General features: G+C 42.4%; 1 protein-coding gene across 2 annotated transcripts in view; it reads right to left on the bottom strand.

The window, feature by feature from the left end:
• The window catches only part of TNFRSF19 (TNF receptor superfamily member 19), a 67525-nt gene that overhangs the window by 10161 nt on the left and 37027 nt on the right, over positions 1-20337 (bottom strand). For both annotated transcript variants that reach the window (XM_069972057.1, XM_069972055.1), the window contains exons 4-5: positions 18676-18854; positions 10434-10519 (exon numbers count right to left, since the gene is read on the bottom strand). In XM_069972057.1, coding sequence (XP_069828158.1) covers positions 10434-10519; positions 18676-18854 — 265 coding nt within the window. The remainder of the gene's footprint in view (positions 1-10433; positions 10520-18675; positions 18855-20337) is intronic.

Below are 20337 nucleotides of genomic sequence, written 5' to 3'. Positions count from 1 at the left end.
CCCAATCGGAAGGGCATGGGCTCGGATTGCTCTGTTCAGACTCCAAATATTATCCAGAGCTCTTTCCCGAGTTGTCACCACACAATAACATATCTATAAAGGAGGACAAGCCATCGGAGGCTATAATGTAGCCTAAAACTTATAAACAGGTCAAACAGACACTGTATGGGTATGATCCCCTACATACGTGTAGTGCACCTGTAGATCCTTACACAATGTATGTAACCAAACATTGCCCCCATATAAGTTGTATTGTTTATACTTAAAAAAAAAATCTAAGAGGGCTAACACTACTGAACATACAAGTGAGGCAGCTTCTAAACATGAAGGCCTGATATTTCTATAGGGGTAGTCTGATTCGCCCTGGCTGTGGACATGACATCCACTGTATGAAGTTTCCTTGACTCCCTTACCTATAGTCAGGACACAGTAACAAGGTCTCTTGCTTTGGAGGACCTCTTATATACGGACAATGCACTGATCTGAATGGGCATTGTGTTCTGTGGTGGCACTGCTGGGAAACTAAACATTTACTGCCAGATTCCGCCACAGATCTCAGCAGGCGGAAACTTTCTGACCAACTTATGGCCGTGTTACATGGGCCACATCATTATATAGCAACGGTCAACACTGGCTTACTATGTGGTTTGGGCTATTGCTCTAAAGGTCCCCCATACACTTTATGCTAAAGTCAGCAGAACCTACTGCAGATGATGGCTTTGGCCAACAGCATATGGTGTATGAGGGCCTCCCTAGTCTCCACTGATGGTTATGTTGGTGGTGGTGGTGGTGTTGACCGGTCTTACCAAACTGTTTAGGTTCAGAAACGTCTGGCTTTTCATTCCCGTTGGCTTGCAAAGTTAGATGCCGCCCTAGGGAATCCTGAAAAACATACATGGCAGCCCTAGAGTGACATTCAACTTCTCCAGCTGCCGGGAGTCAAATACTGAACGTTGCTGAACCCGAACAGTTTGCCAGTCAACTCAACAGCGGTCAGGAGCAATGATTTTCATTGCTCAACGCTTTTGTTCTCGAAAGATAAGCAGGTGTCGTAGCTTCCCCATAGAGCACACACGAACATTTGGCCACGTATGTAGGAGGATGGGAGAGGTAACAGTTTCTCTGACAATTACTGAAGGTGTATAGGGACCTCTGCTATCAAAGGACGCCTTACCAAGTAGGGATCCTCAGTAAAATAAGGACCTTAAAGTTAATGAAAGTAGACAATCCCAACCAAAATCCAGGTGCTCCTCAGATAGTGAATGACTGTTTTAGCCGACTCAAGACAGAGTAGTAGACTGTGTATATATGTAATAGCTCCATACATATGGCCCGGGATAATACCCAGGCATGCAATAGGCTTTGGTGTTCTGTTTCTTCCGCTTATATGGATCACAGATGGATTAAAGTGGTGCACAACCCAAAGGACTTGCAGCTTGTGTAAGATACAAATGAGGGCCAAGAAACACTTTACTTTCACAGCTCATAACTGGAAATGTGCTGGGCCCAGACGCACCAGCTCTCGCCCTCCTACCTATGATCGAGTTATGAATGCTTGGCACACACATTGTTTGGCTTGACATTACATTTATGCCTTTTGTAATTAGATAAATACACACAGCTGAACGGGTCACGGAGGCACAATGAGGCTCTTTAAAACATTCTCTCTTTCAACAAAGAATACACCAATTGTTTTAGGCTCAGAGGGAAGATCAGACATCCAGTGTAATGTGACTCCTCAAATACAAGAGACTGTACAAGCCGAGAAGCCATTCATGTAGAAAGCGGGTACAGGAGACACTCTCATGCACCTCTGATGTGTTGGATGCACAATTGCTCAAGTGGCCGTGTGAGGTTTAGTGAGGAACAAAGCCATTTATTTCTTACTGCTCAGCAACTTGTGTGGAGGAATGCGGAGACGGACATGCTGGTGGTGGGTTCACTTCATCTTCTTTACATCCAGCGGTCTAGTAACAAGAAGCACAGCATGTTCCAGCCGGAAAAAAAGAGAGAGACTCGCCCTCCCCCATAATGACGATGACTAAAGCACTAAATTATAGGAAGTGTTTGGTTGGATCATTGCTGCTATAGGCAGAGAAACCGGCTATTAAAGAACAATTCAATCCCAAAGCAGAAATAACTATGCGGTTAGTATGTGAAATTCTAGGACGTTCCGTAATGTATTTATTTTATCTAGATTTAAAGGCTAGCGGTGAAATCACTTCACAGTAGGAGCTGCTTTACCAGGTTTGGGCTCTATTAACATCAGTTCAGATTCTCTTTTGATGGAATGAATAAAATGGTTCTGTTTTTTTTTCCCCATTGGCCTATTCTGAGGATAAGCCATCGATATCCGATCAATGGGATGTGGCACGATGACTGTAGCCAGAAGCAGACAGCTCCATACATCTTGTAGTGGTCATGCTGGGCAGCTCAACCCTAATTCTCCTTAATGGGAACTAAGCCGCAGTAACCCAGCATGGCCACTACACAATGTACAGAGCTATCGGTCTTCGGTTGTGTTGTGTGGGTGTAGCGGCTCTGGCAAACAGCTTATCAGTAGGATACCTGGTGCCACTTTACTAATAATACGACATGGAGAGAAAGGAGCGGCTGCACATCGCACCTATGGCTGATACTAATGCCGCTAGGCCTATTTTAAAAAACAAGGCCAGGATGTTGGTATATAATTTGATCAAACCATAATGCCCCGTGTACCACGTGCAGGTCCCCTGGCTCCCACGGGTCCCTACGCTGACTCCACACTGTGTCGGTCAGCGACCGCCAACCCCGCAAAGCGTGCACATGCAGGGGAGAGAGGCCATGGAATGGCCCTGCAACCCCAATGTCAAAGGACCAAACCCAAAATGCCCCACCAAAACCCAGCCGGCACCACCAGCGGGGAAGGCTGCCCCCAAACAACACAAGTATGAATATGGTATTGCACTCACCACTGCTGCTGCAGACAGAATGGGAAAGACATAAGGCACTGACATGTGAGCACAGGTATATTCTGCCAATTTGGGTCATGTGGCTCTTATGAAGGGGAGTGCCAGCTGCTCAGAAAAGGGAGAACTATAAAATACGACATTGAGAGAAAGAAGCGGCTGCACATCCCACCTACGGCTGATACTAATGCCGCTAGGCCTATTTTAAAAATGATGCTGCTTCCCAAGTATATGCCACCAATAAAAGTCCAAGAAAACCCTTTTAATGCATCATGTAATTCTATTCTTCAGGCCAAAATGATAGACACCATGATAAAACCCATTAGACTTCATTACTAGTGTTGAGCGGACTTAAAAAACTGTCGGGATTCGTAAACTTATACGAACCTGAACGCTTGAAATTTAATTCCCAGAAGTTACATCTGAAGAAGTTGAATGCAGCCTTAGGACTGCCAGACATACATGGATACAGCCTATGGCTATGTTCACCCGTAGTAGGAGACCGACCATTCCGTGACCCGGTCGGGTCACGGAAAAGATCATCCCGGCCGGTACTGCAGTAACGGCCGGATGATCTCTAGCGCCGCTGAGTTCTGATGTGGGCGCATCAGTGCGCACCCGCATCAGAACTTCCCACTGCACACTATGGAGTGTGCGTCCGAAGCCGCTCGCTCCATAGTGTGCACTGACAGGGTTTTCTGCGGCACAATGTAGGTTCCGTACCAATCATGGCCGTTGTAACAACGGCCGTGATTAGTACCGAACTTACGTTGTAAGAACATGGCCTATGGCTGTATCCATGTTTTCCAGAAACCCTATGGAGGCATCTAACTTCCCCTGACGCTGGGAATCAAATGTAGAGGATTCAGGTTCGTAGAAGTTGACAAACCTGGAATGTTTCTTAAGTTCACTGAACATTATTCATTGCATCTTAAGACGATAAATCTGGGAGAATTGGGGTAGCTTGGCACAAGAACCAGAGAGCTGAATCCCCATAAACCAGGGTCTCACTGGCTCTACCATGGAGTCTCAGGCTGTATCACAATCAGACCAGGTGCACATGTAGTACACAAGCCAAATGTATATATTCCATGTATTTGTTTCTATAAAGTGTTGCAGCTTTTGACCAGTTATATTATAGTTTCAAAGCCAGGCGAGAAGAATAAGCTGTAACGCAGACTGTGTGCCCAGCACAAACACTGCATCCATGCACACCATAGAGGGATAAGAAAGGCAGCAGCCTCGCAAATTGATGGCTTGAATGTCTAACATTCTTCTAACCAAGAACTTTTGATCAAGCTGTGATATGTGAAAGCTAAACACACATCAGTTCCCCCATCTGGATGGTGTTTTCAGCTGCCCTCGCTGTCACAAATGATTTAGGGACTTGAATGTTAACTAAATAACTAATGGGGGGGTCCGGGATGATTAATAATTTCTAAAATGTGGTGTCGGATTCTGCTACACAATAGCTCATCGGTAGTAATAGAAAAGCGAAGACTGTGTTATATACACAACCATCACAACATACATCATGTAACCCCTATGGGTGATGGAAGATCAGAATAGGCATGATGGTGCTGATTTTACTATGAAAGAATATAGGGGTAGCAATATAGTTTACCAATTTGTTGTCAATGTTGCAGGAAGGCGCCAATGGATTAACAATGTTCTGGGCATTTTGCACTGAGCAAGGTACTAGATTCTAGTTTTAAGTAGAGATACCCAGCTGGTATATGGTAAAAAGTATGCAAATGAGTTTGCCTCCAGAAGGATTAGGCCATCTTGTGCCACCTAGAGGTATCTACCCTGTATGCAAAGCTCAGGGATAGAGATGATCGAACATCAGGAATTTTTAGGTTCTATCGAACCTTCGTCATTTGATTCCCGATGCCTTCCCGTTCCTTGGAGAAGGTGGAGAAAGCCCAAGTACTGTCTGGAAAACAGGGACACAGCCTAGGTAATAGGGCTGTCTCCACCTTCCCCACGGAACGGAAAGGCATCGGGAATCAAATGACGAAGGTTCGAGTTCGATAGAACCTAAAAATTCCCGATATTCGATCATCTCTACTCAGAGAATGAGGAACTGGTCTGTTACATCCCATAAATATGATTAAAATACTATATTCTTTTTACTGAATTTAAAAGGAGGAATGCAATTTGTCATCGGGGGGATTTCTCAACCCTCGAAATAAATAACTCTTATCTACCATTACTGATAAGTGAGGCAGAAGGCGCCCTGGGCAAACATATAGTGGAGAGCTCCTTTACTAAATGCAGAGATTAAAAAACCTTTGTTTAGAAGACACTAAAACCATAGCAATGTAAGTGTAATTCAATAAACACTACAGGTAAAAGGTGTACTCCCTTCTCAAACATTGATGACATGGCACCCACACCAATATTGGGCACAAGTGATCTTTATCAAAGCAACCCATAGAGCAGACTAGCTGGCTTTCAAAGTCTACAGTAAAGATGGCCATCAAGAATACACTGTCAATAACCATCTGTCAAACATTCTTAGGTCCTCTATGGGGAGTGGTGGGGTAAGTCCCAACCAGACAGCTCTGGTGGCAGCATATTGCTCTCAGAACAAAAGGGTAAGGCAGAGAAAATCTAGCATTACCAGCTCTTCATCATCTGTCCGTAGAGAGTAGTAAGGCCGCCAAACGACTTACATGGGGCGAGGAGAGGGAGCTGGTATCGCTAGATTGTCCGGGCAGCTTATAGAAAATAGTGGCGGTCTGCTGCCGCAGCTCCTATTCCAGGAAGTGATGGCAGCGGTTCGCTGCTATCTAGATCGTTTATTTTTTTAACGTGTGCATGTCAGCTGATCATTGTCTTCTATTACACAAGACGATTATCGGCCGTAACGGACAATAATCTCTTCATGTAATAGGGCCTTTAGAAGTGCACGAATCCACTAGCTTTAGTATAAGGTGTATGGATGGACCTTTAGACATGTGATGGCTGAAGAGACCAACCAAGACCACCAACCAACCAATTTTTTTATTTTATTTATGGCATTATAACCTCAGCAGTCTCTGTTTTCTCTAGGTCTTCGCTCTGTAGACTGAGACACTACACTTGCCTGCTGTCTCCTTCCATAACATGTATTATAAGAAAAACATACGATTTCCACATACAAGATAAAAAAAGAAGAGTTCATCTGCCTCTCTTATTCGCGTCAAATGTTATGCCTCCTATCTTTCCCACTATGGGGATGTAAGGAAGTCTAATTTTTCCATCGAGTGACCTTGAAGCCTATGGCTATGTTCCCGCTATGTATTTTTTCGTAAAACTACGTCCGTTGTTGCCGATTGCAACAACGGCCGTGGTTAATACGAAAAAATATGATACCAGGCTGCCTATTGGATCCCGGCCGGAGCGTATACACATAGTATATGCTCTGGCCGGGATCCCTAGCAATGCCCGGCCAGGTCACGGAACGTCCGGTCTCTTGTGACGTGTGAACATGGCCTATCACTGCACTCCACTGTGAATGTCCAAAGAAAGTCTTTGAAAAGTTTTTTTTTATTTTGGGTTTCAGTCTACTGGCAAAAATTTAAAAGTAGTTGTTGTTTTTTTTGTTTTTTTTTTAAAAGAAGCTGGAAATTTCAAGGTTTTTTTGCCAGTAAAACAAGTGAGCTACTAAGAACATGGGTTACGAGGACTTGTCTGCATAGGGAATTGTAGGAGGGAAAATTTAGTGCTTTGGAGACGGCTGAACCCCTGCATATGTACGCTGTTAATGGCACAAATAAATGGGGCGTAGAATAGGGAACCTGTTCCTAAAAAAAGAAGGAGAAATCATAATTGGAAATGTTCTATAAAAGTTTTTGAAATTCCATTTTTTCTTTAAACAACTTGCTTAACCAAAATGACCCCGGAAAGTTTAGTGTTTCTACAAGGAGGTCTGCAGCGTCCCTCCTCCGGCGGAGGGTAAATGTTTAAACCGGTTTCTGTTTTCAAATATCTGAAAACCCAGGCAGTGAATAAAAGGAAGACGGGAGATTTATTGCCAGCTGGGTAATAATCAACTGCTACTAGTTCTTAGAATTTCTGATCAAAGTCTTAATAAACTCGCTACACTCTATAAGCCTTTAGCACAGGAAGTTCATGCCCCTTACAAGTGTTCACAGGCAAACAAAACACTTGCCAAAGTATCTCAGTGTTACAAAAGACTTTGTTAATTTATGGGGGCCCCACAGGCATTAACACTTTCATTTGCCACCAAAGCACTTGAAGAGAGCTTACAAATATTTGCCTCTCCCTTATAGACTACTTAGGTTTAAGGTTGAAATCTAATCTGTGTGCGCCGTCCTGCAATATATACACACACACACATCTGCTGAGTCAATGCTCCGATCAGAGCTTTCTTACAAAAATATTTCACAACTAAGATCTAAGCCGCCGACTATAGGGGAGAGTCAATTTATCAAACTCGTTGCAGCTTGGATCAACAATGGCTCTGGCTAGAGTCAACACAAAACGGGACAAGACGTTTTAATATGCTTCAGGGTTACTCTGACAGTAGTCTATTAAGAGGAGAAGAAAAAGAAGATGAAGAAGAAGACGAAGAAGATGAAGAAGAAGTGAAAGGCGAGCGGTCGGTAAGAGATGGAAAATGACGCAACTGTGTTAATAACTATGGAGAGCGGTTCTGTCGGAGGCGTTAGCATGAGATTAAGATACGATATTAAAAATTGGAAAAAGAACAATGACTGCCAAGTAAAACTAATAAAAATGTCAACCGTTTCCTACAGAAAGCCAATAAAATAAAGTATCTGTTATTGCCAATGATTTAGTTCTCCATCAGGCTATGTTTACTTTAGTAAAGTGCCATTTACTGCATGTATACACCGGAAAACCAGCCAGAAGGTATTCCAATGTATATCATGGTGCACCCATGGTGTGCCTGATATCTAATCGGTGGGGATCAAATCAACTGGTGTCAGAAAGTTATATACATTTAGAATTTTATGCAAAAATCTCCAGTCTTCTAGTACTTATTAGCTGCTGTATGACTTGCAGGAAGTGGTGTATTCTTGCCAGTCTGACACAGTGCTCTCTGCTGCCACCTCTGTCTGTGACAGGAACTGTCCAAAGCAGTAAAATTTTTCTAGGAGGGTTTGCTACTGCTCTGGACAGGTCCTGTTACGGACCAAGGCAGCAACAAAAAAAATAGCTCTTCCTACAAGACATACAGCAGGTGATAAGTACTGAAATGCTTGGGATCATTAAATAGAAGTAATTTACAAATCTATATAACTTTCTAAAAACATTTTATTTAAAAGAATATTTTTTTTTTAGCCGGAGCACCCCTTTAGGAGTGCCCAATGTCTGATATAAATGGACTATCCTGGACCATTGATAGAAAACCATTTGAAAGGGTTATCCAGGCTTAGAAAAACATGGCCGCTTTCTTCCAGAAACAGCACCTTTGTTCTCTTCAGTTTGGGCATGGTTTTTGCCTCTCTGTCCTGTTGAAGTAAATGGAGCTGAATTGCAATACCACACACAACCTGAAGACAGGTTTTTTTCCAGGAAAGTAGCTGTGTTTTTTCTAATCCCAGATAACTGCTTTAAATTTATAAAATTGTTTCCCAGCTGAATTTATTCTCTCAAGACCCAATACCAAGAAAAGCCAACAGCGGCCACAGACCATCCAGCCTGTACCTTTAAAAAATTAAGCGAAAATCTTACCTCAGATATTAAGCAAGTTACAAACCACAAAACTGAACTGACTATAAAAATCAATCAATTTACAATAGAGAAGTTTTCTCTTCATCAGATGCATAAGTCATCAATGTGAAATGTCTGCAGGAAATATAAGATCGTAACGTAATATGAAGAACTTAGATCATTGTATTACCTAATGATACTGTTTATGATTTACAAAAGAAAAATCTGACATTAAACGCCACAAATCCTCCCCATATGTACAATCTCAATCCCATATACAGGGTCACAAAGTCACATGTTCCTAATCTCTTTACTTTGTTGCAAACTTTGGGAGATAAAAGCATAGAGTTACCTAAGAGCTAAAACTGTAAAGAGGAAAAAAAAAATATATTATATACAGTGGTGCCTTGGATTACGAGCAAAATTCGTTCTGGGACCGTGCTTGTAATCCAAATCCACTCTTAAACCAAAACAAGTTTTCCCATAAGAAATCACTGATATGCAGACAATTGGTTCCACACCCCCAAAATAATGATTTTTTTATTCTGAATAACATGTAAAACAAATGAAACAAAACAATGAGAAACAGCTGAATATGTGATATGTTACTGTAGAGTATAGCAATCAGCATGTGGAGTATAATGTAAAGAAAGTACATAAGAATGAAAAAACAGCAGCAGTTTGTAGACATGGAAATGCAGGTCTCCATAATGCAGTAGCATAGTACAACAGGCTAGAATAGAAAAGCAGGGCTGCTGTCAGAGGTCTGTGTGGTCACATGACGGCAATGGGGAAGAGGGGTGTGTTCAGCATGGACCAATCAGGGAGTGAGAATCACAGAGCTGTGCAGGAGGACAGTGACCAAAACTTCTATATACAGCAGTGTGCATAGCTGAGTGTAAGTGCAGGCACATTATAGCAGGAAAGGAGAGAATGACAAACACAAGGATTGACAGACTGCAGGGCGTATGTGGGCACATAACTGCAGCACACAATGTCCGGGGAGAGAGAGGTTACAGCTATGAAGAGAATACCTCCACAGTCCTGTCCCCTGATGGAAGCCCCAGCCTTAAGTGGATCTGCTATGATTTGGAAGGTGAGGGAGGCTTCCTGGGTCAGAGTACAGGGCTGTAGACCCCGCTATGCAGACCATGCCCCTCCTCCACTTCCTGCCACCCAGTACAGGGAGCTCTTACACCAAAGCAATGCTGTGAGCTCTTCTTGCAAAACGCTCTTAATACAAGTTACACATAAACCAAGGTACACTTGTATATATATATTTCTTTTACACACACAAAAAAAATTCTATACAAGTACACATCAACAAGCATAAAGCACAGCAGCGTTGTGGCCCTAGGGCACATCAGATGCTAGCCCCGCCTCCTTGACACTTGATAAAAACAAGTACTTATCATTCAGAGGTATCATCTGTATACCTTTATTGCTTTCTAACACTACTGGTGTTTAATAGTGGTTATTCAGGGTGACAAATTTGCTTTAAGACAGCAGAATACAGCTGCATTTCTGTATTATGGGTGTGGGTTACAGCTCGATTGTAGGTCTCATGACTCAAACTACAGCTGTCACTTCAGGTCATCAATCCAACAGTCAGGCTGGGACTTGCATAGACAATACAGTCACAAAAGTGTCTGTACTATGCTAGTGTGAAACAGGCCATAGACCTCATATGAAAATGAAAGAAAAGCAAAACAATATAAAACACAAAAAAAAACATTAAAACACAAAACAGACTAAGCAAACAAAAGAAGAAGGAGCAGTGAAGAATGTGCATCTACTTACACTGAGGCTCGTACGTTGGCGGGGGATCCCCACAGGGAACACATTCCATGTCTTGAAATCCACCAAGCTTTGTCTTCCTATAAAACCTGTAACATACAATGTTCATCCGGATTAATATTAATTCTTCCCAGATTAGAATTTCTAAGATTTAACCCCACCATATTCTGCAAATGTTTTCTTTTAATGTCATTTAATCCCAGCACAATTATCATTTATTACATTGTAAAATGACGTCCATTTAGCCTTCCCCTTTACATCTGAACATATACACTGGTATAATATCCCCACATACAAGGTAAGTAGGCTGTGATGGATGCCCAAAAGTTGCCTACCTGCCCAAGTCAACCATTGATGTTGGCATCCGTCCCCCATGGACTAATGGTATCTATACATCTTTTTTTTTTTTTTAACTAAATTGTACAGTCTACTGGACTGGCCTTACCTATGACAAACTCCATATGTCATTGGCCCTCATGGAGAAGTTAAAGGGGTAATCCAGCGCTACAAAAGCATGGCCACTTTTCCCCCTCCCTCGTGTCTCCGGATTGGGTGGGGTTTCAAACTCAGTTCCATTGAAGTAAATAGAGCTTAATTGCAAACCACACCTGACCTGGAGACAAGAGAGGGGCAAAAGTGCCATGTTTTTGTAGCACTGCATAACCCCTTTAAGGCATGTCAGAAGCGTTCCCAACAAGCCTGCATTCTTGTGATCTTTCAAGCTGTTGCTTGGTTCTATCCATTGCCCCACTCCCTGTCTTATGTATATCCTGTAATATACTTCCTTTTCCTGCTGGGATTTCTAGCTAACTCTAGTGGGTAGGGATAGGTGAAATCCAAGCTAGAGTGTAAATCAGGAACAAAATGTACAGAAAGCAAGAAAGCAAGATCACAGGACTGTATAATGACTTTATCCTTATTATCACACATGTACAGATAGGTGCGCCCACAGGTGCAGCCAAGGGACCTTAGGCTGGACCTCTACAAATTGCACACTTGCCTATTCTAACATGCCTGCCATCCAGAACAGACAATTTGCTACTGTTCTCAACAGTTCCTGTCACAGACAGAGGTGGCAGCAAAGAGCACTGTGTCAGACTGGAAATAATACACCCCTTCCTCCATGACATACAGTAGCTGATAAGTACTGGAAGACTGGAGATTCTTAAAGGTGAAGTCCGGCGAAATTTTTTTAAAAGTATTATTTTGCCCCCCAAATATTATACAAATCCCAATATACACTTATTACGGGAAATGCTTATAAAGTGCTTTTTTCCCTGCACTACTGCATCAAGGCTTCACTTCCTGGATAACATGGTGATGTCAATTCCTGGATAACATGGTGATGTCACGACCCGACTCCCAGAGCTGTGCTGGCTGAGGCTGCTGAAGAGGATGATGGCAGAGGGATGCTCAGTGTCCCTCCAGTGCCCTGTGTCCCTCAGTGTCCCCCTGCCATCATCCTCTCCAGCAGCCACAGCACGCACAGCTCTGGGAGTCGGGTCGTGACATCACCATGTTATCCAGGAAGTGACATCACCATGTTATCCAGGAAGTTACATCACCATGTTATCCAGGAAGTAAAGCCTTGATGCACTAGTAAGAGCAGGGAAAAAAAACTTTATAAGCATTTCCCGTAATAAGTGTATATTGGTGATTTGTACATTTGGAGGGCAATACAATACTTTAATAAAAATTTTCGCCGGACTTCTCATTTAATAGAAGTAAATTATAAATCTCTGACACTTTCTGACACCAGCTGACTTGAAATTTTTTTTTGTAGTATCCCTTTAATGCTATATCGCAGGAAGAGAAAGTCCTCGCTACATCGTCAAACGTTTCCCCCTTTAATAAAACATGAATCTAAAGATGTTTTCGGTTATCGCGCTATCGCTCTGCAGAGAAAAGACTGTTCTGTAGCGTGAGATTACTGTGCAGCGTGTAAAAACAATCGCTGCATTCCTGACAACATGGCTGGTCTGAGTTACTTCAGTCAGGCATGGTCATTGCAACTTTGGAATCACAACAGAGAAGTCTGTGGCCTTAACCAAGCAGAGTGGAACAAATACTTTAGAAACTTACACAATCATAACCAGAAAAGCCTACAAAGAGCTGAAAAACCATCCAGTGTAGTTAGAATAAGTTACAAGCGTGCTGAAAAGTAAATGGGATTTCATAGTGTTCTGGAGGAATGTTAGCGGAGAGCGGCGACCATACGTGTGATGTTCTTCTGCAAATATAAGAATGTGCCTGTACAGCAATTCTTCAAATTAGTACTCTGGCTTCCTAAAATGTAACATATAAAGGCTCTTACTTTGTAATATGTGGATGGATGCCTGCCTTGGTAAACCCTTGTCATGTCGCAATATTCGCCACAGAGTTAGACTTTGACGTAAAAGGGGCCACCCTGGTATTTCCCTATTTGTGTTCCAATACTCGCAACCGAGTGGGACTTAAGGGGCTACGTATCAGGGTGGTTTGGTGATCTCCCCACTGGGAGGCTTCCCCTTGGCAATAGGCTTCCCTCCCCTGGAGGGATATCTGGCTATTCCCATGTTTTGAGACTCATAACAGAGACTCCGCGGACCCTTCATTTGCATATTTAAATTTACAAGGGGGCAATGCACTGGTCTCCCTGAGCTCAGCGATTGCTGTGTTTTGTTGGTCTATTTTTCATTGCCCCTGTTAGTCAGAATCCTACTCTACACTGACGAGGGGCAACAATCCCCGAAACGATCGTCTGTGGATGGATGCCTGCCTTGGTAAACCCTTGTCATGTCGCAATACTCGCCACAGAGTTAGACTTTGACGTAAAAGGGGCCACCCTGGTATTTCCCTACTTATGTTCCAATACTCGCAACCGAGTGGGACTTAAGGGGCTACGTATCAGGGTGGTTTGGTGATCTCCCCACTGGGAGGCACCTCCTTGGCAATAGGCTTCCTTCCCCTGGAGAGATATCTGGCTATTCCCGTGTTTTGAGACTCGTAACTGAGACTCCACGGACCCTTCTTTTGCATACTTTGTAATATGGGTTGCAATAAAGAGGTTGTCCATTTTTATTGATAAAAAGGGACCTACAACAATAAGCCTATCACAGAGTGTTCCACTGTTGAGGCTCCAAGTGATCAATTCCCCTATAGCACCCCCGCAGGGGAAGTTAAGCATTACAAGTAGGGATGGTCCGAACCGAGTTCATACAGAGTTCGTACGAACCCGAACAATCAGCAATGATTACCGCTGTCTGCCCGCTCCGTGCAGCGGGCGGATCCAGCGGGAGGAATGCCTGAAAAACTGGGATACAGCCATAGCCATAGGCTGTATCCCAGTTTTCCAGGCGGTCCTCCTGCTGTATCCGCCCGCTGCACGGAGCGGGCAGACAGCGGTAATCCGATGCCGAGCGTTCGGGTTCAACCGAACCCGAACCTCGGCGGGTTCGGACCATCCCTAATTACAAGGTTTCCAATGAAATCTAAGGCTTGTCAGATAAGGCATAGGACTGAATTCCAAAGAAAGGTAGAGGCAAAGGAGAGGAGTTTAAAGTGTCACTGTTGTTTATTTTTAATTTTTTTTTTGCAGAAATCAATAGTACAGGCGATTTTAAGAAACTTTGTAATTGGGTTTATTAGCAGAAAAATGCATTTTTATCATGAAAAAGCAGTTTGAAGCTCTCCCCCGTCTTCATGGTTTTCTATGGAGAGGGGAGGTGTGGAGGGAGATGAGGCACCAAAACAGGACAACAAAGAGTTAATTTTATAGCTACATCACTGGCTATCTCCTCTGAAGTCAGCACTGACCTCTCTGACCTCTGAATACCGTCTTTCACACAGGTCCTGCTGTGTAATCCTTTGTTCTCTGCTCTCTACTCTCTGCTGCCGGCTAATCTGCCTCCCCGATGCCTGATGTAAAAGAGTCATGATTTCCTGATAATGAGCAGTGAATGAGGGAGAGGAGGAGGAGGGGTGGCTGGGGAAAGTCTTTTTGAATGCGGATAATGGCATATTTGCCTAATAAACCCAATTACAACGTTTCTTAAAATCGCCTGCACTATTGATTTCAGCCAAAAAACGAGAAAAAACCCCAACAGTGACACTTTAAGAATAAGATAAAGAGGAAGTGAAGTGAAAGATCTATGGAAAGTGAAGGATCTTCTTGGATTAGGATCTGGAAAAAATGCTGGAACCAGGAGTAAGGAGAGCTTTTATTTTGCTAGAAGAATTCAGAATTGGTTTCCAGATAGAGTTACTAGAAAGACAAAGATGGGAGGCAGAGGTCAGGTATAAAAACGGGTAGGTGAATTGTTCAGCAGCATTGATGATAGGCTGTGTAGGTTGGCCATGAAGCGAATGTTCTCCAATGAGTGGCTTGGGGGCCACATATGCGACCTCGATCTAGCCCCCCCCAGCTATTGCCAACTTTAGGGGTTTTTATGCGCTAGTGGGATTTCATAGTATTACTAAAACTTGGTACTAGGGTAAAAACCTTATCACTAAGACTAGGGTAAAAGCCATATTAGAATAGGTCACTGATGATGAGAAGAGGATAGAGGTGACAGGTCAAGTGCCAAATCAAATATTATAACCCTTGTCGAAAATATATATATAAATATATATATATATATATTATATGTATATATATATATATATATATATATATATATATATATATATATATATATATAAAAACAATCTATGTAGTCTTCTGTATGTTTAAAGATCACACAATGCTTTAGAGTAGGGAAAGGTCCTTAAAGTGCTAATAAAAACTGATTTCATGGTCGTTCATCCTGGTAGAGTTGCATCTAATTCTACGTAACTCCCATCCTCGCTGTCCGATGAGAAGTGTAATATGGGCTGAGAACTCCTCCTGTCCGCCCCTACTTAATGATACCCCATGGCAGTGCTGGCTCTGCAGCAGGAGAGAGGCCTAAATACATTTACTTCAACACAAAGGAAGATGGAATTAAGGATTCAGGACAAGTTCCTCGCTTTAATTGAGAGTTCTCCTTTTTTTAATTCATTAGAAAAATATTTCGACCCTCTTCACGGTTAAGAGGGTTGATGCTTAGCGGTTTCGTACCATGTGGGGAATTCATTTAATATGGACAGACCTCTGCAATGGGCCATTGAAATGCAGAGGGGCTAATGAGCAGCAATTGAGTCGGTCTAAGCTGTATTTAATTGATCTGGGCTTGTCAAAATAACGTGCTATATCCAGCAAAGGAATATCGTAGAATGCCCACTCCACAGAAGAAAGGAGGACACATGAGAAAGACTTGGTATCCAAGAGAACGTTCCCTTAAAGGTGCCAGACACAAGTACTAGAGGAGAGTGTTGGCACAGCTCATCCAGATACGACAAAGTGTTATCTGTGGTTTTAGAGGAATTGTCTGTCTTACTCCACATTAAAGCCAGTTTACAGTTTAAAATACCCAAACCTCTATTCTCTTAACTAGAGCAGTTTTTATTATATTCTACGTTTTTTTTTATATTTCCTGTTTAATTCAAGTTTTATGTTAAACTTTTTTATTTTTATGTTTTTACTTAAATTTTCAATTCAACTATTTATATTTTAAAACAATTCTAAAATCTTGCAGTTCCCATTCTGACCACTAGGCCCAAAACTAAGCTGAGACTTCCTGTTCCATACACATAATTTCCCAGCAGTGTCCTTCTTATCATCACAGACAGGAGTGACACTAGTAAATAGATAACAGAGGTGCACACTATAGCAGATGTTCTCAATCAGTGTTCCCTGCCTGTAGGATGAGATCTATAAAAGGTCACTAAGCAGGCCCATAAACCTCATTTATCTGTATGGGAAAGGTCCTGTCTCTTGTAGTCTATGTCCATGTTTTTTTTTTGTAAAACATATTTCTAAATGCTGCTAAGGCAAGATGGCGGCCCATAATAAATGTAAATAAAAAAATATATATATTTTTATATTAATTATAATTGGAAAAGTTGCTAAACTGTTTTATTGTTTATTTAAATAGTCACTGTCATTTCAACTAAGACTGCATAAATGCATAAGTTAATAAAAAAAAAAAAAACACAAAAAGCTATGTAATATACCTGCTAAGAGACAATGTACGTCACTCTTCATTTCAATCGCCTTTCTCGGGTGTTTCTTTTCTCGGGGCACATCTTTTCTCTGTGACACAGAGCAGGGAGAAGGCCACATGACAGCGTTCATACTATTGATCGGCCCGTGTCTGAAAATTCAAACCCTGACCGATAAAAACTTTTGACGCGTCAAAGGCTTTTTTTCTGTCGGTAAGCTTAGTGGGGTATAAGGTTACAGCTGCCTATATAAGTCTATGGGAAGGGGAAGTAGATGGGGTGAGACAAAGGTAGAAACTTAGGGTGGTATTACACCGATGGGGGCTCGATAATACCTGTAAACGAGCTCCGATCTGCTAGATTGGCGCTCGTTCACTGGGCCTATTACATGGCTCGATAATCGTTTAACAAGGGCTGCAGGGACATTGTTACCGATGTCCTTGCAGCTCTTGCTTAAACTATATACATTACCTATCCACGCTCCAGGGCTGCTCCTGCGGTCCGCTTCTCCACGGGTCCCGCGTGCTCTAGCTTTAGCTGAAGCTAGAGCGAGCGGGACCCGAGAGAAGCGGACCGCAGGAGCAGCCCTGGAGCGTGGATAGGTAAAGTATATCGTCAGTCGCCAGCCGCGCACAGCTATTACACGTAGCGGTGTGCGGTCGTCGCCCGACAATTATAGGTTCTAACCTATATCAACGATCAGCTGATGATCATTGTCATCGGCTGATCATTGTATTTATTACACGGAGCGTTAATCAGCCGAATCGGGCCGATTTGGCCGATTATCGTTCCGTGTAATAGCACCCTTAAAGTGAGCATTAGATCTGAATGCTGAAATCACAGCATAGGCTGCTCAGTCTTGCTCAGTCCTCCATGCTGCTACCCATTAAGGGTATGTATACAGATATAGGGGAGCAGGATCTCATCTTCTGTGTGCTCACCGTACAAGAGACATCATAGATGTAAAGCTTCATCTAAAGGCTCAAAAACTGAGCATAACACAAAGTCATATAACAGCTAGAAATAGTGATGCTGCTACTACTACTACTACTACTAACACTACTACTACTAGTACAAACACAGGGCAGCATTTCTTAAAGGGCTACCATACATAACAGGTACACTTTTTAGTATATTATATATTGAATTATTTTAACCAGTTCAAAAGCAAACGATATCCAATAACAAATTTAACCTTGCTACACCTGTAACATGCGATTTGTCCACCTGACATACACCAAAGAATACATACATACATGAGCACAAGATGTTTACTATATAAAATTTATAGCTGATTTTCCTCATTTAATATTGTTGTGTCCGCCCATTCACGCCTTCTGGAAGGATTTCACAGACTCAACTAGGAATCCCAGTCCTGCTGACCTTGACGTTATGCCTGCTTGACCTACTGGCAGAGGAACACTGGCAGCTGTATACGGGCATAATTTTAAAGAAGAAGTCCGAGTAAAATTTACTTATTTTTTTCAAACTGCCGAGGAGGAGGTGGGTGAATAAAACATGCACTACCCTCCAAGACTATTGCTGGGGTGCGCTGTCCTCGCTCCTGTTCCTGGCCACTTCGAGGTCTGGGGACCTGGGATGTGATGTGTCAGGCCTACTCATCCAGTCAGCAAGAGAGGCGGGACACCGATACGGCTGTTGACTGGCTGATTGGGCTTGGAAGTCACGTCCTAAGTCCCCTCTTTAGACCAGGAATTGGCCGGGGACTGGGAACCAGAGTGAAGGACAGTGGAACCCAGCGATGGAGTCGGGGAGCTAAGTGCATTTCTTGTTCACCCACCTCCCCCACGGGTGTTTTGAAAAAAAAAAAAAAGAAAGAAAAAAGAAATCTGCGCTCGGACTTCCACTTTAAGGGAAACACTATTTTAGCCCGCAAAACAATAGTCTTAAAATGGATAACTGACGACCTGCTGACTAGAGTTGTAGCACCATTTGTAACTATATGTACAAACGTTTTTTCCTGTTATGGTTAACTGTTTAATTGCTGTTATTTATGTAATTTAATAAGACTGTGCTGTAACAGGGCCTTCTGTACTGGTAGAATGTTTCCATGTTTTTACAAAGCAATTCATGGATGTTTGCCATATACTTAATTTTGTTATACCCATTTATATGCAACAGTTTTTAATAAAAAGAAAATTAAAAATATATATATAATTCATACCCCGGTAAGCACTCTCCACATACGGCATTGACGGTCGCTGTGCAGTTTGCTTTCTGGTAGCGGTTGACAGATGCACAGTCTAGGCAAGTTTTGCATTTCTGGAAACCCCAGTCTTCCTTAAACCTATTAGGTCTACAGGGTAAACACTGCGCGTCCTCCCCATATCCAAAACCGCATTCCTAGAAACAAAAAACAAAACCATGATGAACAAAAGAAAGAAGCCTACATTTTTTTAGGTCTATGAACAATTATTGGCCGTATTATATCAATAAATAAAAATAAAGATTTCTGCATGTTAGCCACGGAAAACAATCCCAGTTTGAACACGTAACAAAAGCAATCAAATTCATACAGAAATACACATGGGATAATGTTTATTACTAGAGATGAGCAAAGCTCCAGCATACTTGGGTCTGTCCAATGGGAGAGAAAGAGACAAAATTGCTAAATGAATGTATTTGCAAAAATATTTTACTGGAGTCCTACACGTATAACTATATTAGTTAAGATGAGAGTACCCCTTTAAAGTGGATGTATCATCAAGTACATCCTCTTTAATCTGACGGAGGGATAGATCGGCGCCGTCACGGAGAAGCCGGTGCCACAGTCTGGTTTCTAAACCGCAGCCTGGTTCCCGTGTACGGCGCCGTTCTATCCATGGGTCCTGGACCGGGGCTGAAGCACAGGAGGCGGGCTGGCCTGCCCCCAGTGGGAAGGAATTCCCTCCCCTCTATGACGGGGCTTCATAAGAATCAATGGAGCCGTGTCAGGGGCGGGGGTTTCCTTCCACAGGGGGTGGGCCGGCCTGCCTCCTGTGCTTCAGCCCCAGCCGTGCATAAAACGGTTGTAGAAATTGTAAAAACAAGAAAAGTCACCACAATCGCGTCCACATATTTGTTATTGTCACCCTGACGACCAGAAAAGTATACACATTCTCGAAAATGACCAAAAGGGAAAGGAAACTCCAGCTTAAAAGTTGATTAAATTTACACAATTGGAATATTTATAATAATTCTTGAATTTGTTTTCTTTTATCTACAAAATTGAAAACAAAAAAAACACTAGTATAAGAAAAGTTACAAACAATTTCATATTGGGGAAAAAAAGCTGCAAAAATAATTTGGATATGGTATTAAGAAAACAGAAAAACTCTGTCTTGTGAAACTACATTGTAAAGTATAAAGTGTAAAATATTCAGGAAAATTCCGCAACAAATCCTTAACATATCAGGAAAATCAGCTGCATGCTCTATAAATCAGTGCAGGCGTTATCTGCCTCTTGTTAAGGGAGTTTTATAAACCCCCATTGACTTGCAGTGCAGTTCTAATCTGCATTCATAATCCACAACAAATCCAACATGCCTGACTGGAGCTTTCTAGCTGTCAAACCCTAATGTAGTCGGCACATCAGAAACTGCCAGATTTCTCTATTAAAGCGGAAGGAAAGTAAAAAGATATTCTTACTTATACTTTATTTCATATAGCCTATGGACAGCTTTGCTGCTCAGAATGTGGACAGTAGGGAGAATATACATGAAGGGGTAGAAAGGCTGTAGAGAGGGAGGAAAAAGATACAAGGCACATGCAGTGAATCACATGGGCTGTGCACATAGGTTGTAGCCAAGGTTTCCAGGACTCCCACCTTTAGCAGCCACTGCTAATC

Source organism: Dendropsophus ebraccatus, chromosome 5 (genome assembly GCF_027789765.1).
Source record: "Dendropsophus ebraccatus isolate aDenEbr1 chromosome 5, aDenEbr1.pat, whole genome shotgun sequence".
Classification (NCBI taxonomy): domain Eukaryota; kingdom Metazoa; phylum Chordata; class Amphibia; order Anura; family Hylidae; genus Dendropsophus; species Dendropsophus ebraccatus.
This window is presented reverse-complemented; position numbering and strand designations above follow the sequence as displayed.